The sequence below is a fragment of the Oryx dammah genome, unplaced genomic scaffold, assembly GCF_014754425.2.
Source record: "Oryx dammah isolate SB20612 unplaced genomic scaffold, SCBI_Odam_1.1 HiC_scaffold_23, whole genome shotgun sequence".
Classification (NCBI taxonomy): Eukaryota; Metazoa; Chordata; class Mammalia; order Artiodactyla; family Bovidae; genus Oryx; species Oryx dammah.
In genome coordinates this window covers 24,773,484-24,792,045 of record NW_024070207.1, presented here as the reverse complement: position 1 = coordinate 24,792,045, position 18,562 = coordinate 24,773,484, and the positions used below count along the sequence as shown (strand labels likewise).

At 41.4% G+C, this 18,562-nt stretch overlaps 1 protein-coding gene across 1 annotated transcript; it reads left to right on the top strand.

Annotated features, from left to right (window-relative positions):
* The first annotated feature begins 9,917 nt into the window (after positions 1-9,917).
* LOC120881432 (A-kinase anchor protein 17B) lies at positions 9,918-18,008 on the top strand. The gene is made up of 4 exons (XM_040265137.1): positions 9,918-10,673; positions 12,223-12,353; positions 14,114-14,345; positions 16,218-18,008. The coding sequence occupies exons 1-4, from the start codon at positions 9,918-9,920 to the stop codon at positions 17,856-17,858; spliced, it is 2,760 nt and encodes a 919-aa protein (XP_040121071.1). The 3' UTR covers positions 17,859-18,008.
* The last annotated feature ends 554 nt before the right edge of the window (positions 18,009-18,562 follow it).

Below are 18,562 nucleotides of genomic sequence, written 5' to 3'. Positions count from 1 at the left end.
CTTTGCGACCCTATGGACTGCAGTGCACCAGGCCTCCCTGTCCATCACCAACTCCTGGAGTTTACCCAAATTCATGTCCATTGAGTAGGTGATGCCATCCCACATCTCATCCTCTGTTGTCCCCTTCTCCTCCTGCCCCCAATCTTTCCCAGCATCAGGGTCTTTTCCAATGAGTCAGCTCTTCACATCAGGTGGCCAAAGTACTGGAGTTTCAGCTTCAACATCAGTCCTTCCAATGAACACTCGGGACTGATCTCCTTTAGAATGGACTGGTTGGATCTCCCTGCAGTCCAAGGGACTCTCAAGAGCCTTCTCCCAACACCACAGTTCAAAAGCATCAGTTCTTCGGTGCTCAGCTTTCTTTATAGTCCAATTCTCACATCCATATGTGACTACTGGAGAAACCATAGCTTTGACTAGACAGACCTTTGTTCACAAAATAATGTCTCTGCTTTTTAATATGCTGTCTAGTTTGGTCATAACTTTCCTTCCAAGGAGTAAGCGTCTTTTAATTTCATGGCTACAGTCACCATCTGCAGTGATTTTGGAGGGCAAATTAGGTTGTTTTAAAGAATCAATTTTAAATCATATCCTGGTAACTTGATCTGAGTGATTTTGCCTATTTGAGTAGATACGTTTTTATTAATGGACTTCCCCGGTGGCTCAGTGGTAGAGAATCCACCTGCCAGTGCAAGAGACACAGGTTCAATCTCTGAGTCAGAAAGATCCCCTGGAGGAGGAAATGGCAACATACGCTAGTATTCTTGCTTGGAAAATCCCATGGACAGAGGAGCTTGGTGGGCTATAGTCCATGGGGTCACAAAAAAGTCAGACACAACTGAGCAACTAAGCATGCATGCATTTTTATTAATAAATATAAATATGCATAAAATGTGTAACTGTATCTACTAAATAATATATATAATTTAAAGTAGTTTTCCTTTTTAAATTGAAGGATATTTGATTTACAATATTGTATTAGTTTCAGGTATGCAGCAAAATGACTCAGTTATATATGTATATAACTGATTCTTTTCCATTATAGGTTGTTATAAGATATTGAATATAGTTCCCCATACTGTACAGTAGGTCCTAGTTGTTTAGCTCATTTATACAGAGCACTATGTTTCTGTTAATCCTCAAATCCTAATTTATCCATCCTCCATCCTTCCCCTTTCGTAACCATAAGTTTGTTTTCTATGTCTGAGTCTGTTTCTGTTTTGTAAATAAGTTTACTTGTATCATCTTTTTTAAATTCCACATATAAATGATATCATATATCAATGATATCTTTGTCTTTGATTTACTTCATTTTGTATGATAAACTCTAGTTCCATCCATGTTGCTGCAAAAGGCATTATTTCATATATATGTGTTCCTAAGCCATAAAAAACATATATGAAATGCCATTTGCAGCAACATGGGTGGAACTAGAGATTACCATTCATATATGTGTGTGTGTGTATATATATATATATATGTAATCTTCTTTATCTATTTAGCTGTTAATGGACACTTCGGTTGCTTCCGTGTCTTTGCTATTGTAAATAATTCTGCTGCGAACATTGGGGTGCATGTATCTTTTGAATTAAAGTTTTTGTTTTTTCTGGAAATATGCCCATGAGTGGGATTGCAGGATCATATAATAACTCTATTTTTAGTTTTTAAAGAAACCTCAATACTGCCTTCCATAGTGGCTGCAGCAGTTTACATTCCTGACTGGTGTGAGATGATACCTCGTTGTAGTGTTGATCTGCATTTCTCTAATAATTAGCGATGTTGAGCAGCAGATTGCTTTATTATTTTTAAAAATTAGTTTATTTTAATTGGAGGATAGTTACTTTACAATATTGTGATGGTTTTTGCCATATATCAACATGAATCGGCCATAGATATACATGGACTCTGTGGCAGATTACTTTTGAACATGTTAAAACAGGGATTGTATGGGGGGAAAGGGCACAAACCTTTTAAAACCTATTTTCAGGCATAAGGTAGGGCCTTGTACAGTTTTAACTAGATTCAAGGATTGGCATGTTTAAGCTTAGAGTTGAGAAAGTGTCCTGTTTAGAAGTTTCTGGCCTCTCTGGATGACTAAGAGGATGCAGCCACCCCGGGCCCTCCTTTCCTCACCGAGGCCTTCAGATGGGGCACCAGCCTCGGTCTCTGCTCACCATTCTTTACTTGTTGAGGCCGTCTTGCTCTCCACTGTGGTCATCTGACTTGTGACCTCTGCTGTTGAATTTACTGCTTATTTTAGAGTCGGTGTGAGAATGAAGCAATAGCCACTTTTTTTTAATGTCAAAAAATACGGGTATCAAGCACTATAAAATACCATCTGATCCATTTCCCTTCAAATTTTAGGAGAGCATTTATTATACTTCAGGAAAGCAGAAAGATCTGGCTAAAATATAGAAACTGAGTGGAAATTGCCCTTGTGAAGGATATGAGGCATACGTTTAACGTCAAGAAGTTGATTTTTAGTAGTCTTTGTGGGTTTAATCTTAAGTAGAAGGAAAAAATAGAAAATTTACATACAATCCATTTATATCAATCATGATTTTAAATGAGTGACTAAAAAATGCCTCTGTTAACAGTGTAAATCACCGAAACATTTTATTAAAAGCACTTTGCAAAAAACTCATCACTCAGTTTCTGAACTTCATTCCTGTGTATACATAGTTTTGACAAAATCGTATCTAAAATGACACCACAATAAGCATCTTTGAACATGTTCTCTTCTTAGTTTTAATTCTTTCCTTAGGTTGAGTTCCTAGAGCAGGTTCCTGGTTCAAAGGGGATGAGCATTTTTATGGTTCTTGGTTTGTTTTGCCAAGTTATTCTAAAAAAAAGATGTAATTAATTTTTCATTCTGGTAGCTCAGCTGGTAAAGAATCCGCCTTCAATGCAGGAGACCCCGGTTTGATTCCTGGGTCCAGAAAATCCCTGGAAAAGGAATAAGCTACCCATTCCAGTATTCTTGGGCTTCCCTGGTGACTCAGATGGTAAAGAATCAACCTGCAATGTGGGAGACCTGGGTTCGATCCCTGGGTCAGGAAGATCCCCTGGAAGAGGGCATGGCAACCCACTCCAGTATTCTTGCCTGGAGAATCCCCATGGACACAGGAGCCTGGTGGGCTACAGTCCATGGGGTCGCAGAGAGTTGGACACGACTAAATGAGCACAGCACAGCAGCAAGATACGAAGGTGCCTAGTTTTTCCTTCTTCCCCAAACTCTCCCATGAGTGGGCTTTTGTAATTTTTTAGTTATTTGTGTTAAAAGTACTCAGTGTGATTGTGTATCTTGAAATTAAAATTTAGATGTTTGTATCGTTAGCTATTTTTGTATAATAAGCCATCCGAAAACTTAGTGGTTTAAACAAAAACCATTTCTTATTTCTCGTGAGTCTGTAGTTTCTCAGGACTGTTCTGCTCATCTGTGATGGGTGCAGTTGATCTTGATGGGGATTGCTCTTATGTGAGCTGTCAGTTGATGGGTTGGCTGAGAGCTGGCTGGACTAGGATGGCTGATGAACTCTTCCCCATGCGGCCTTTTTCAAGCAGGCTAGCCCAGGATTCTCCACATGCTATGGAAGGGTTCCAGGAGAGTGAGGGCCACTTGATGCCTCGTCTGAGAGCTGGTACTTGAACACTTTTGCCACATTCTATTAGGGGGAGAAAAGGCAAACTCACGTTCAAGAGCTGGGGGAAAGTAAACTCTATCTCTTGATAGCAACAACTCTCAGTTCAGTTCAGTTGCTCAGTCGTATTCGACTCTTTGAGACCCTATGGACTGTAGTACACCAGGCCTCCCTGTCCATCACCAACTCCTGGAGTTCACTCAAACTCATGTCCATCGAGTCAGTCATGCCATCCAGCCATCTCATCCTCTGTCGTCACCTTCTCCTCCCACCTTCAGTCTTTCCCATCATCAGGGTCTTTTCAAATGAGTCAGCTCTTCACATCAGGTGGCCAAAGTATTGGAGCTTCAGCTTCAGCATCAGTCCTTCCAATGAACACTCAGGACTGATTTCCTTTAGGATGGACTGGTTGGATCTCCTTGCTGTCCAAGGGACTCTCAAGAGTCTTCTCCAACACCACAGTACAAAAGCATCAATTCTTTGGTGCTCAGCTTTCTTTATAGTACCAATCTCACATCCCTATGTGACTACTGGAAAAACCATAGCTTTGACTAGACAGACCTTTGTTGGCAAAGTAATGTCTCTGCTTTTTAATATGCTGTCTAGGTGGGCCATAACTTTTCTTCCAAGGAACAAGCATCTTTTAATTTCATGGCTGCAGTCACCATCTGCAATGATTTTGGAGCCCCAAAATGTAAAGTTTCTCACTGTTACCATTCTTTCTCCATCTATTTGCCATGAAGTGATGGGACAAGATGCCATGACTTAGTTTCGTGAATGTTGAGTTTTAAGCCAACTTTTTCACTCTCCTCTTTCACTTTCATCAAGAGGCTCTTTAGTTCTTTCTGCCATGAGTGGTATCATCTGCATATCTGAGGTTATTGATATTTCTTCCAGTAATCTTGATTCCAGCTTGTGCTTTATCCAGTCCAGCATTTCTCATGATGTACTCTGCATATAAGTTAAATAAGCAGGGTGATAATATACAGCCTTGACTTATCCTTTCCCAATTTGGAACCAGTCTGTTGTTCCATGTACAGTTCTAACTGTTGCTTCTTTACCTGCATACAGATTTCTCAGGAGGCAGGTCAGGTGGTCTCGTATTCCCATCTGTTTAAGAATTTTCCACAGTTTATTGTGATCCACACAGTCAAAGGCTTTGGCATAGTCAAGAAAGCAGAAGTAGATGTTTTTCTGGAGCTCTCTTATTTTTCTGTGATCTAGCGGATGTTGGCAATTTGATTCCTGGTTCCTCTGCCTTTTCTAAATCCAGCTTGAACATCTGGAAGTTCATGTACTGTTGAAGCCTGGCTTGGAAAATTCTGAGCATTACTTTGCTAGTATGGGAGATGAGTGCAATTGTGCGGTAGTTTGAGCATTCTTTGGCATTGCCTTTCTTTGGGGTTGGAATGAAAACTGACCTTTTCCAGTCCTGTGGCCACTGCTGAGTTTTCCAAATTTGCTGAGCATCATCTTTTAGGATTTGAAATAGTTCAACTGGAATTCCATCACCTTCAGTAGTTTTGTTTGTAGTGATGCTTCCTAAGGCCCACTTGACTTCACATTCCAGGATGTCTGACTCTAGGTGAGTGATCACACCATCATGGTTATCTGGGTCATTAAGATCTTTTTTGTATAGTTCTTTTGTGTATTGTATCCACCTCTTCTTAATATCTTCTGCTTCTGTTAGGTCCATACCATTTCTGTTCTTTATTGTGCCCATCTTTGCATAAGTTCCCTTGGTATCTCTCATTTTCTTGAAGAGATCTCCAGTCTTTTCCATTCTATTGTTTTCCTCTATTTCTTTGCACTGATCACTGAGTAAGTCTTTCTTATCTCTCCTTGCTATTCTTTGGAACTCTGCATTCAAATGTGTATCTTTCCTTTTCTCCTTTGCCTTTCACTTCTCTTCTTTTCATAGCTGTTTGTAAGACCTCTTCAGACAACCATTTTTCCTTTTTGCATTCTTTTTCTTGGAGATGGTCTTGATCATTGCCTCCTGTACAATGTCATGAACCTCCATCTCTATGTCATGTTATAAAGTGTGTGGATACAGGGAGGGGTGAAAAATCAGCATCATTTTTGCAGCTGTTAGACTGCAGTGGTCAATATTGTCCTTCAAAGCTCCCATCTTTCAAAACTCTATACCTGTTCCAGCAATGTACCCAGTAATTAAAAAAATATAGAGAGCCTTTCTCAGAATATAAGCCAATTAAGAAAATCACTTTGTTCTTTCTAGCCATCCATTTTATACAGCATTCTTGAGTTAATTTTTGATGATTTTGAAATATCAAATCCACAATAAAACAATTTCAAAATTGACCTCCATCAAGACTATTTAAAAGAATGTACCCCAGACTTTGAAATCAATCCAAGCAAAGCATTCTAAAAGGCTTAAAATGGCAGTATCCTTGGAATACTGGAGAGCCTGACAAACTGGTTACCTTGAAGTGATTAACTATTTTGTGTATATTTTTTCTGGAACATTTGTTAAAGCCTTGCTTTAAATAAATACCTATTGACTACAGATAAATTTGGGGGTTTAGTGTATCTTAATTGAATATCAAATTACTTTTTCTTCTAAAGGAGTTTAGTGTTGACTTATTTGGGTTGCAAATTGCAGCAAACTGACTGGATTTTGTCTTCATTTCGCTCTTTAGTAATGTTTTGGAGAAGTAGTACATGTTTATTCTCATATCATCCCAGTTCAGTATTCCTGTCATAAGGATTTGTAGAACCTAATGTTTTAAATATTTTTAGAAAAGTGTAAAGTGTTATTCACTCAGTTGTGTCCGACTCTTTGTGACCCCATGGACTGTAGCCCGCCAGGCTCCTCTGTCCATGGGATTCTCCAAGCAAGAACACTGGAGTGGGTTGCCATGCCCTCCTCCAGGGGATCTTCCTGACCCAAGGATCGAACCTGCGTCTCTTATGTCTCCTGCATTGGCAGGTGGGTTCTTTACCACTAGTGCCACCTGCAAAGTTCAGACACTGCATTTAGTGGCTTTTAAAAAACCAGTGTATACAAACTTTGTCCCCTAAAGGGAGTTGACAAGTGGTCTTTCAGGAACAGTGATAAAAGAATTCTATGCCTAGAAATCTATGCTAACCAAGATTTAGCAGTAAATCTTGCCTGAGAGTTTCCATCATCTGGCCATACATGTTTGGGTTTAAGTCTCCTTGAAGTTAACATTAATGAGAAACTCAGGTGATACAGATTTTGGATACATCTACCTTTAGGAAATGGCAATCCACTCCAGTACTATGGCCTAGAAAATCCCATGGACAGAGGAGCCTGGTAGGTCCCAGTCTATGGGGTCGCAAAGAGTCAGACACGACTGAGTGACTTCACTTCACTTCACTTTTAGAAAAGAAAACTCCTTTATTGAGAAGTGCTATTTGGAGTCAGAAGAGGAGCAGAAATCCCTAATTGCCAGTATCAGTGATCTTATGAGGACAGCCTAAGAGAGCTTGTTCACATGAAATGCCAGCAAGCACTCATGTTTGGACATTTTTCCATTCCCAAAGTAGAGGGCAGATTCTCTTTGTCATTCACTTAGAAGAGGCTGTTTTCTCTTCCCTTGATCTAAAAGTTCAATTTAGTGAAAGTCAACAGCCTGGAGAAATGAGAATAGATTATGTCTGCTTAAGACTTGGAAACCAACCTGGACGAAGGATGTTAGATCAGTTGCCTAGGTTAGAACTGTCAGCTGGGTGCATGTCCATAAATGTGCTACATGTATTTTCTCCTGGCCCTGTTTCTGTGCCATCCCAAGCAAGTTTTTCTGCAACTTTATATTCCAGCTCAATTGTACAACAGACTAGAGATTTGAAATCTTGGAGTGTTAATGTATTGTTGTTCAGTCGCTAAGTCACATCCAACTCTCTGTGACCCCATGAACTGCAGCATGCCAGGCTTTCCTGTCCTTCACTATCTCCCAGAATTTGTTCAAACTCATTTCCATTGAGTCAGTGATGCCACCCAACCATCTCATCCTCTGTTGCCTCCTTCTCCTGCCCTCAATCTTTCCCAGCATCAGGGTCTTTTCCAGTGAGTTGTCTCTTTGCATCAGGTGGCCAAAGTATTGGAGCTTCAACATCAGTCCTTCCTGTGAATATTCAGGGTTGATTTCCTAGGATTTCAGTAGAATTGACTGGTCTGATCTCCTTGCAGTCCGAGGGCCTCTCAAAGAGTTTTCTCCAGCACCACAGTTCGAAAGCATCAGTTCTTTGGCGCTCAGCCTTCTTTATGGTCAAACTCTCACATCCATACATGACTACTGGAAATATCATAGCTTTGACAAGATGGACCTTTGTTGGCAAAGTGATCTCTCTGCTTTTTAATATTCTGTCTAGGTTGGTCATAGCTTTTCTTCCAAGGAGCAAGCATCTTTTAATTTCATGGTTACAATCACTGACTGCAGTGATTTTGGAGCCTAAGAAAATGAAATCTGTCACTGTTTCCACTTTTTCCCCATCTATTTGCCATGAAGTGATAGAACCAGATGCCATGATCTTAGATTTTTGAATGTTGAGTTTTAAGCCACTTTTTCACTCTCCTCTTTCACCCTCATCAAGAAGCTTTTTAGTTATTCTTTACTTTTGCCATTAGAATGGTATCATCTACATATCTGAGATTGTTGATATTTCTCCTAGCAATCTTGATTCCAGCTTGTAAGTCAGCCACCATGGCATTTCCCATGCTGTACTCTGCATATAAGTTAAATAAACAGGGTGACATTATATAGCCTTGATGCACTCCTTTTCCAATTTTGAACCACTCCATTGATCCATGTCCAGTTGTAAATGTTGCTTCTGTCCTGCATACAGTTTTCTCAGGAGACAGTTATGGTGATCTGGTATTCCCATCTCTTTAACAATTTTCTGTAGTTTGTTGTGATCCACATAGTCAAAGGCTTTAGTGTAGTCAATGAAGCAGGAGTAGATTTTTTTTTTTAATTACCTTGCTTTATCTGTGATCCAACAGATGTTAGCAATTTGATCTCTGGTTCCTCTTTCTTTCTAAATCCAGCTTGTATATCTGGAAGTTCTTGGTTCACATACTGTTAAAGCTTAGCTTGAAGGATTTTGAGCATAATCTTGCTAGCATATGAAATGAGCACAATTGTAACGTAGTTTGAACATTCTTTGGCATTGCCTTTCTTTGTGATTGGAATGAAAACTGACCTTTTCCAGTCCTGTGGTCACTGCTGAGTTTTCCAAATTTGATGGCATATTGTGTGCAGCACTTTAATAGTATTGTCTTTTAGGATATTAAATAGCTCAGTTGGAATTCCATCACCTCCCCTAGCTTTGTTCATAGTAATGCTTCCTAAGACCTTCTTGATTTCACACTCCAGGGTGTCTGGCTCTAGGTGAGTGACCACACCATTGTGGTTAACTGGGTCATTAGGAAGTTTTTTGTACAGTTCTTCTGTGTATTCTTACCACTTCTTAATCTCTTCTGCTTCTGTTACATCCTTGCTCTTTCTGTCCTTTATCTTGCCCCTCTTGTATGAAATGTCCCCTTGGTATCTCTAATTTTCTTGAAGAGATCTCTAGTCTTTCCCATTCTATTGTTTTCCTATATTTCTTTGCATTCACTTAAGAAGCCTTTCTTATCTCTGCTTACTATTTTCTAGAACTCTGGATTTAGCTGGAACTCTGCATATCTTTCCCATTCTCCTTTGCCTTTTCCTTCTCTTCTTTTGTCAGCTCTTTGTAAGACCTCCTGCATGGGCAAGCCATTTAATTTTCCTGAATCCACTGAATGTCTCCATCTATAAAACAGGCATGAAAATACCTATTCACAGGTTGCTTCAGGAACCAAAAGAGATAAAGTAGCATAAATAATAGTCACAGCTTATAGTGATTGAGAACTTGCTGTGTGGGGGGCACTCTTCTAAGGACTCTGCCCATTTACTCCATCCTAAAATCCTATTGTTTCTATTTTACAGTTAAGGAAACTGAGACACAGTCTATAGAAACTCTCTGAAACCTCTAAAACACATTAAACAAATGTTAGCTCTAACCTTAATTCTCCTGGTAGTGTATATTTCCCTTCAGTTTGACCTAAATCCAACAAATGCTGTTGCTGCTGCTGCTGCTAAGTCACTTCAGTCGTGTCTGACTCTGTGTGACCCCATAGACGGCGGCCCACCAGGCTCCCCCATCCCTGGGATTCTATGCTAGCACCATTCAAAAGCTGAATCTGTGTTTCCCTCCCTTGGTATGCTAACAGTTCCTTTTCACCCTCTCAGGTTTCCTTTGGATACCATGACGGTCACGGTGGTGTATGATAACTCAGAGGCCACGGAACTGTGCGCAGCTCAGCACCTCTACCTCAAGCCCATAGCAAAGCTAATGATCAACGTGTTGCTCCCTGAGAGCCCAGAACCCTCGAGACCCGTGTCTAACTGGGAAGTTCTGGACCAGCTGAAGAGCCTGATTTGTCCTGACCAGTTCACCACTGTGCGGCTCGCCAAGAGCACCAGGGACTTCATCCGATTTGAGGGGGAGGCGGAAACGCGAAGCTTGGTTCAAATCCTGAAGGCCAAGTTGCACGGGAAGATCATCAAGCTAAACGGCTTGGAAACAGACTTAAAAGTCATGGTGACAGACGCCCAGGGAGAGTGGGAGCACTTCCCCAAGGAAAATGGGGCCATCCCTATGGGTGATGGGTCTGAAGAGCAGGACCATGATAAGAGTCCAAATTCCATATACTTCGAAGGGCTGCCCTGCAAGTGGTTTGCTCCCAAAGGTTCCAGTGGGGAGAAGCCGTGTGAAGAGATCCTTCGGGTGGTCTTTGAAAGCTTTGGGAAGATCAAGAATGTAGATATCCCGATGCTCGACCCCTACCGAGAGGTTATAACCAGTGGGAGCTTTGGGGGGTTCAACTTTGGCTTGCAGACGTTCGAGGCATTTATACAGTACCAAGAGTCAACTGACTTTTTAAAGGCCATGGAGTCCCTCCGTGGGATGAAGCTGATGCTTAAAGGAGATGATGGGAAAGCTCTGGCATGTAACATCAAGGTAAGGAGCAGCCAGGGTTTTATAAAAAAAAATTTCCCATGGTTCAGGTAGTCTTGAGTAAAAGCTAGAAGGAAGCCTTTGGAACAGATTTCCTTAGACCACCCTGGAGGCTCTGATCAAGAGCTAATGTAAAGATTTATGTTGTCATTAATAAATGGGTGTTTTTGGGGGACAAAATATCATCATGATTAGGGCATTCTCCTGTCAGCCATGCTGCCAGCTGTGGTTTGAAGTGATGGTTGTTATAGTCCGGGGCTCTGCCCAGCTCCTTGGGGACATTAAAGGATTCTTCATGGTCCTTATGGAAGTATCTCATATGCTTCTTCCATTTGACAAGTTGCTGGGAAAGGGCAACATGCAGCTTGAAAACAAGAAAGGGAGTTTATTCTCTCTTTGCTGTGGGGGTCACAGTTAACTATACGTTAATGACGACTGTCAGGTAAATTCTAAAACAGAATCCCAACAAACCTGGTTCCTTTCCTCTCAAAGTCAGCCTGTCTGTCCAGCATGAAGACAGCTTCATAACTGTCTGAATGCCTGGTTATCTTGTTCTTGAAACCGTCATGCAGCTAAACCCTTTTTCTCTAAATCAGTCTTTAGTGTGAATTTGAACTTTCAGCTTCAGGGGGTGTGTGTGTGTGTGGGTGTGGGTGTGGGTGTGTGTGGGTGTGTGTCTGTGTGTGTGTGTCTGTGTGTGTGTGTGTCTGTGTGTGTGTCTGTGTGTGTCTGTGTGTGTGTCTGTGTGTGTGTGTCTGTGTCTGTGTGTGTGTCTCTGTGTGTGTGTCTGTGTGTGTGTGTTTGTGGCTTCTTGGGTTAAAATATATGTTTGAAACTTATGAGCTATTCAGTCTGACAAAAGATCTAGCAAATGCTATAATGACTACCCACGCACCACTGCAGCTTAAAAGCATTACCAGTGGAATGAGAACATGTATCCCTTTGTGTACCATCCTCAGTCAAGGCTGCTCACTCCCTTCAAAGGTAACTGTGATGGTGAATTTGGTGTTTGTCACTCATGCATATTTAAATAGCTACTTTTGCATCCTTATATTTTTTAGGCAAATTTATTTGTAGTGCCTCAATCTGACTTTTACTTTATTTTCAGATTTGCAAAGTTGTTTAATAATCATTATAGTCAGATCTTGTATCTCTTTTGGTCAATTTTCCTACATCTTTGCTCCCCCTACCCCATTTCTGGACTGTTTTTATCTCTGCTGATTAAAAAAACATTATTAATAGCTCAGTTAATCAGTATAACAAACCAGAAGCAATATACTCACATCCCTACGGGCACTATGATGTCACACATGGCTGTCAGGCGAGTTCCTCAAAGGTTCTGCCAAAGAAAGTTCTAGAAACCCCACAAGGACAGTTTGAGAGATGACTGAGAGGCAGTATAAACTGTATGGGTACTGGGACGCAGAGAAGACATTTTTAATTCACTTGGTTTGGCACTGACAGGTACAAATTAGTTTTAGCTCTCTGGTCTGGGACATACCCAGCCAGCGGGCAAACTTTTCTAATGATACTTTGAATTGTTTGAGACCAGGTTATGTTTGATACAACCAAACACTTCAGCGAAGGAGCTATAAAGAAGAGAAATCAAGAAAGGCTGAAATTACAAGAATTGGAGGAAGAGAGGAAAAAAGCAAAGAGAAGAGAAGAGGAAGAGGCTGAAAGGTGAGGCGACCAAGTTCAATGAAGAGCATTGTTGTTGCTTTTGTTGTTTTTTGTCTGTTTTTAAACTTTTGATTTACAAATTTATCTCTTCAGGTGAATGGGTTCACTTAATAGATAGCATGATGGGGGGAGCAGGAATTGGTACCCATTAGAAAATTGCTGTCTTTCCATTACACTGTTACAAAACCAAAAGGAGAAAGCAGTGAAAAACAAGATACTTTAAAAGTATGCTTGTCAGGAGGAGCAAGTAATGATGAATAGTAAGACCAACCAGATTAGGTTGTCTAGGAGTTAATAATCATTAAAAAAAAAAGGCCAGGTACTTTTAGCATGAACATTCTAGCCTGCCAACTTACAAGTTTCACCAGTTTACCTAAATTTACCAAATTTTACCTTGCCTATCCATTGAAATTTTGGGGAAAAATTCTTTTCTGTTTTGGAAAAGATTTTCTTTCATAAGATGATCAATAATCAAACTAACCCAGAAGGATCTGTTGAGACCATTTTTCTTGTTGGCTCAAGTTCTTTCTGTGAACTTAAGCAGCCTATGTGTTTACTTCTTTGAACTTATCATTGTTTCCCAGTTTAGGAGCTTGAGACTAGAAAGGACCATTGGATTGTCAAGGGTTTGCCAAGAAGGGACAACTGGGCCAGAACTACAGGGCTCCAAAAACCAGTTTTACCTCCTTCCTGGCTCCTCCCCTTGCAGGTTTATTCTTCCAGCCTTTTATGCAAATTATAGGAGTTTAAGAGTAGTCTTCCATGTGCCTCTCACGTTTTTTTGGCTGGTGGAGTGCTAAGAGTTACTTAAGGTCTTGGCTCTGAAACTTGGCCAGAAGCTGATCCCAGTAAAGGTGATGATTCCCCCCAAATTTCCAGATCAATCATGCAGTTGAGCTCATCCTCCAGTTTGGGGCTTGGTCGTCCCTCAGGCAGTTGTTCTCCTCTGCCCTTCCCCCACCCCCCAGGTTTCCATGCTTCTATGAGAGCCTAACCAAAACATCTTAAATATTCAGCAAACAGAAAAATAAGCCCATATTCTTCTAAATCAGCCTGTTTTTATGATAATGTACTGAGTCGCTCAGATGGTAAAGAATCTGTTGTAATGTGGGAGACCCGGGTGCAATCCCTGGGTTGGGAAGATCCCCTGGAGAAAGAAATTGCCTGCTCCAGTATTCTTGCCTGGAGAATTCCATGGACAGAGGAGCCTAGCAGACTACAGTCCATGGGGTCACAGAGTGTCAGATATGACTGAGTGACTAACACTTCACTGTGTTAAGGAGTATGCACTAAAGACCAGTTCTCACCTTTAAGATTTTCTGAGGGCCTTGACTTACTTTCATTTGCATCTGTCTGTGTGACCAGCTCAGGGAAGGTTTTGATCTCAAGAGAAATGGAATCATCACTGTGAAAGCTAGATCCCATAGTCCCTGCTTCTGGGTTGAGAAAGTGCGGGGGGCGGGAGGAGGTTGAGGCCCTTCCTTTGAATTCAGTACTCTTCTTGGTTTGATTTTTAAATACACTCTCTCTGCATGAGGTCTCCTGTGCATGTTTCTAACTGACCAACTTAGTCACGCATCTCTCGCCTTGGCTGATGTGTCACAGTGTCTTTTGTCATCAGTGGTCTAATGTTGAGCCCTGGGGTGTTGTAGCTGGAGATGTTTGGGAACTCCTGCCAGGGAGGAGGTAGTGGGGAAGAGAGTAACCCTTTTGCCCAAGAAACACCTTCTGAAGGGTTCACTCTCTTAATCATTATCCAGAAAAAGAAAAGAGGAGAGGAAGGTCCAGGAAAAGAGGAGAAAGGCCAGAGTCAAGAGACGCACCCAGAAGGAAAGGGACAGGCACCGGCAAAGGAGACAGAAGGACAGCGCCAAAGTGGAGGCCCAACCAGGGTCCAACTCTTCCGAAGACCTGGAGAAGACGAAGATCCCACTGGCCCAGAGGCAGCTGGAGGCCCTCTACCTGATGCGGGCACTCCTGAGGAAAATTGTAGTAAGGCTCTTGCCCCATTGTTCTTTGGTTTGGGTAGCTAGTGACCTCTCTGAGTCATGATGACCTTTACTTTGAAACAGCAGCCTATTGTTTAACCAGTGGCCGTGGAAGACTTACTGTATTCGTTTAGGTTTGTTTTCAATAGGCTGGTCTCTAACAACCACAATTTTGCATTAACCAAAGGGATACTCAGATTCTCTGAAGGGGTTGGGTCTCAGCTCCACCATCTGGCGTGCACGCACACACACACACTGTGTTTCTCAACTTTGGGACGATGTCACTCAGAGCAGTGTAGCTTATGCACCTACTCTTCGAAGCTCCTAATGGAGGTAACAGAAAACGCCAAGAGGAGGGTTGTGGAGTTTGTAGCCCTACATTACCTTTCGCTGGCCATTCATCAGTGGCAGGATTGGACGGGAAAGGAGGGCCTTGAACAGACATGTTAGTCTAGTCTTCAACTGTTTGCTAAGGAATATCTCACATCACAGGCAAGCTGTTTTGTTTGGAGAGTTTCAGTTGGGGAAGTTTTTGTTCTCCCACTTACTGACCTCCTAAAGATAACCAGACTCAGCCGATGCCCCAGAGTAAAGACCAAAGCGATCATTTGAAAAGCCACATTCAGCGTTCTTAAACACCAAGAGTGAATGGCATTCATTTTCAGTAGAGTTGATTTTAGGTATATGTGCCATCTTATCTGTTTTTTTTTTTTTCTCATTGGTATGGCCCATCAAACTGCATGAAATCAGGATAAGAAAAACCTCACATTTATCTTGACAATAAGGCGAGCTGGATCTTTTTTAGTTTGCCTTGCCGCTACTGCTGCTGCTAAGTCGCTTCAGTCGTGTCCGACTCTGTGCGACCCCATAGACGGCAGCCCACCAGGCTCTGCCGTCCTGGGATTCTCCAGGCAAGAACACTGGAGTGGGTTGCCATTTCCTTCTCCAGTGCATGAAAGTGAAAAGTGAAAGTGAAGTGAAGTTGCTCAGTCGTGTCCGACTCTTTGCGACCCCATGGACTGCAGCCTACCAGGCTCCTCCATCCATGGGATTTTCCAGGCAAGAGTACTGGAGTGGGGTGCCATTGCGTTCTCCATTAGTTTGCCTTAATGACTGCCAAAGGTGACTTCTTTTGAAGAATTCCTCTCTTTCAATGTGTGTGGAACCAAATTTGAATCCCAAGTCCTGGGTAAGCTCTAAGCCCCGATTTGTGCCGAGTGTCAGTGGGAGCTCAGTACAAGCTCTCCCCGCAGTGTAGGGGCCGTAGTCCACACCTTTCACCTGCCCTGCAGTCGTGGACGGCAGACAGCACCATTGTCACAGCCGTATTTTTCTACTTGCTATCTTGTTTCCAGCCGAGGTGGGCAGGTCAGAGACATGCTCACTTGTAATCCCTAGGAAGAGGCCGGAATAAAACCCAAAAAGGCAGTTTGGCTTTTACAAAGCCAACTGACCCTTTAAGACACATATTTCACCCACCAGTCTTTTCTTGTTCTAGGACTGTAGCCTCAGGGAGTGCTGTAGAGCATTTCTTATTCCTCTTCAGGTTCCCACCCTTGAGCACAATACCTGGAACAGTAAGTAGACCCATCAATTTGTGAACAAAGGAAAAAAGGATTATGTGCTTTTGAAGGTATGTAAACCGGGGTGCTTTCTAACAGAAGGACAGGCACAGACCTAGTCAAAGCAGCTCCTATTAGATGGAGACATTTAATTTTGTACTTCCTGTTTCTTTAGTGTGCTATTATTCCTAATTTGGATCTACCCTAGGTGTAATTAGAAACCTCTTCAGAACAGTGCTATATAGCCCAGTTTTCTTTGAGATTTTTAACCTGTTGAGCTTTTCATGTGAGATTTTTAACCTTTGTCTTTGAAGGAGTCTGAAGAATTTTACCCACGGAAGGCGAATATTGCAGGCTCCAAAGCTCATCATGCTCTGGGGACCATGTCAAGAACTCTGAAGAAAGAAGAACCAAACACTCAGTATCTTCAAAATCAGGAGGAAATGCTAAGATACCACGTTTCCAAGTCAGATTATAAACGTAAACGGAAAATGAAGAAAAGAGCTAGAGCTCACTTATGTAAATCTTCCCACCACCTTGGGGGGAAAAAAATAAGATATTCAGCAAGAAAAGAGAGAACTGGAAAATCATTAACTGATGAATACAATAAAAGTTTGAGCTGTGAACAGAATTCCTTGCAAATTATAATGACTCAAGGTCAATCTCTTGAGAAAGAAGACCAGCATGGTTCTAATACCTCCTATTCTTCCAGAATCGTTCAGAGAGACCATAGCAGGAAACAGAAGATCTATGAAACAGATGAATTTATTGACTATCTTTTAAACCATTATCAAACTCCAAAATATGCCCGCGTCTGCCTAGAACCAAGTCACATAACAAGCACATGTCAGTGGAAGAGAACCGTCCTTGTGAAAGGAAATAGCTTTCAAATCAATTTGAGAAAACATAAGCATCACTCAACCAGTTTGAGCCAAATGAAACATCCAGATAGGAGAGAACAGGTGCAAGAAAATGATCTCTGGACAAATCTTTCTTGGGATTCTGAGCATATATCACAAAAGAAAAGAAAAGTGGATTATGCTGAAGAATGTACAAAGAAGTTTAAACATCATTTTAAGGCCATAGCCAGTGAAGCTGGTGATTGCCTGTCCCCAGCTGATGAAAAGAGCCATCTGTTGGAAAAGACTCATGCTTACCAAGTCCAGGATCCCATATCCACAAGTCAAAGCCAAGTTTCCTCATCTAAGAGGTCAGCAGACTTTGATTTGAAGCTGAGAGATTTCTTAGAGGAAATTAGCAGTGATTCGGAATGTCTCAGTGATAATCTTAGTGTAAACAAAGAGAAGAAAAAGAAGTCTGTGGCCACGTATGATAGCTGCCCAGAAAAGGGATGTCTTGATGCTGATGAAATCATCACTTGTGATCCAGAAATTATGTCAAGTCAGCAGGCCTTGTATGCAGAGTGGAAACATGATGGGGAGGAAAAATACTCTGAATACAAGCTTAGGAAACCAGGCAGGAGGTCTGCTTATGAACTGAGATGTTCGTGGCTTGAGGGTAAAAACAATTCCATTAGAAATGAGAACAGCAACAGCAAAGAGAGGGAAATACTGGCTCCCCAATACTTATTTGATGAAAGCCACTACCACAAATCCGGTACCAGTGATCAGTTAGACACTGTCATAGGAAAGAGGAGGCAGTTTAGTGATAGTGCATTTGACCACAGAGTCAACTATAAGCTCTTTCAAGTGCCAGTAACATCATCAAAAAGTGCTAATGCTTCCCATTTGTGGGGTTTTCCCAAAAGAAGAGAGATACCATGGAGGTCAGAATATAACTGGGATGCAGGAAGGATGAAAAGACATGAGTATTCTGGAGATTTCATGCTGAATTCTGATAGTTACTACATTAGACATAACAGTCTGGAGCGCATTGACTATAGAAGCTATTTAAGAAACAACTTCACTAATTCTTTTTATTTTCAAATGTTTTGAAGGTTTCTTAGATCAGGAAACCCTTATTCACAGTAAAAATCTGCAAGAAGAAAATTTAAAACCAAATATAGCTATGTAGTTAGCAACTACAGAGGAAGAGAGCAAACACTTAGGAGCTTGAGCAAGGTCAAATGCAAAACCTTGCTTCTCTTGCCAAAGTATAAAGCATAGGTGTGTGTGTCTGTGTGTCTGTGTCTGTGTGTGTGTGTCTGTGTGTGTGTGTCTGTGTGTGTGTGTGTGTCAGATGTGTTAGCAAACTGGAAACACTAAACATCCCAATTCAAAAACTTGTAAAACTTTCTTATCCAAGGACAGATATTTCTACAGTTTGATTGCAGCTTTAATTTGGTGCCATCAAAGGAGCAAATTAACATTGAGAGGAGTTAAGATAGCCCTCTATGGCTCTTCAGCTGTCATAACATTATTATTTAACATCATTTATCTTCAAAGGGATGGCAGTGAATGCATAAGGATCTTTCTACTTGTTCTTTGGTTCGAACACCATGTGCAGCAACAAACTTTCCTGACTTTTATCTAGAAATACCTATAGATAAAAGAAGAGAGATGACACCTAGAACATACACTGGACTTCTTCATGACATTAGAGGGTTCCTTGAATATCTACCAGAAGGAAATTAATCTTATTAATATGTTCATAGGACTCAAAGAGTTGTCCTTTTAGAAACAAAGCCTTGGAAGAAGAA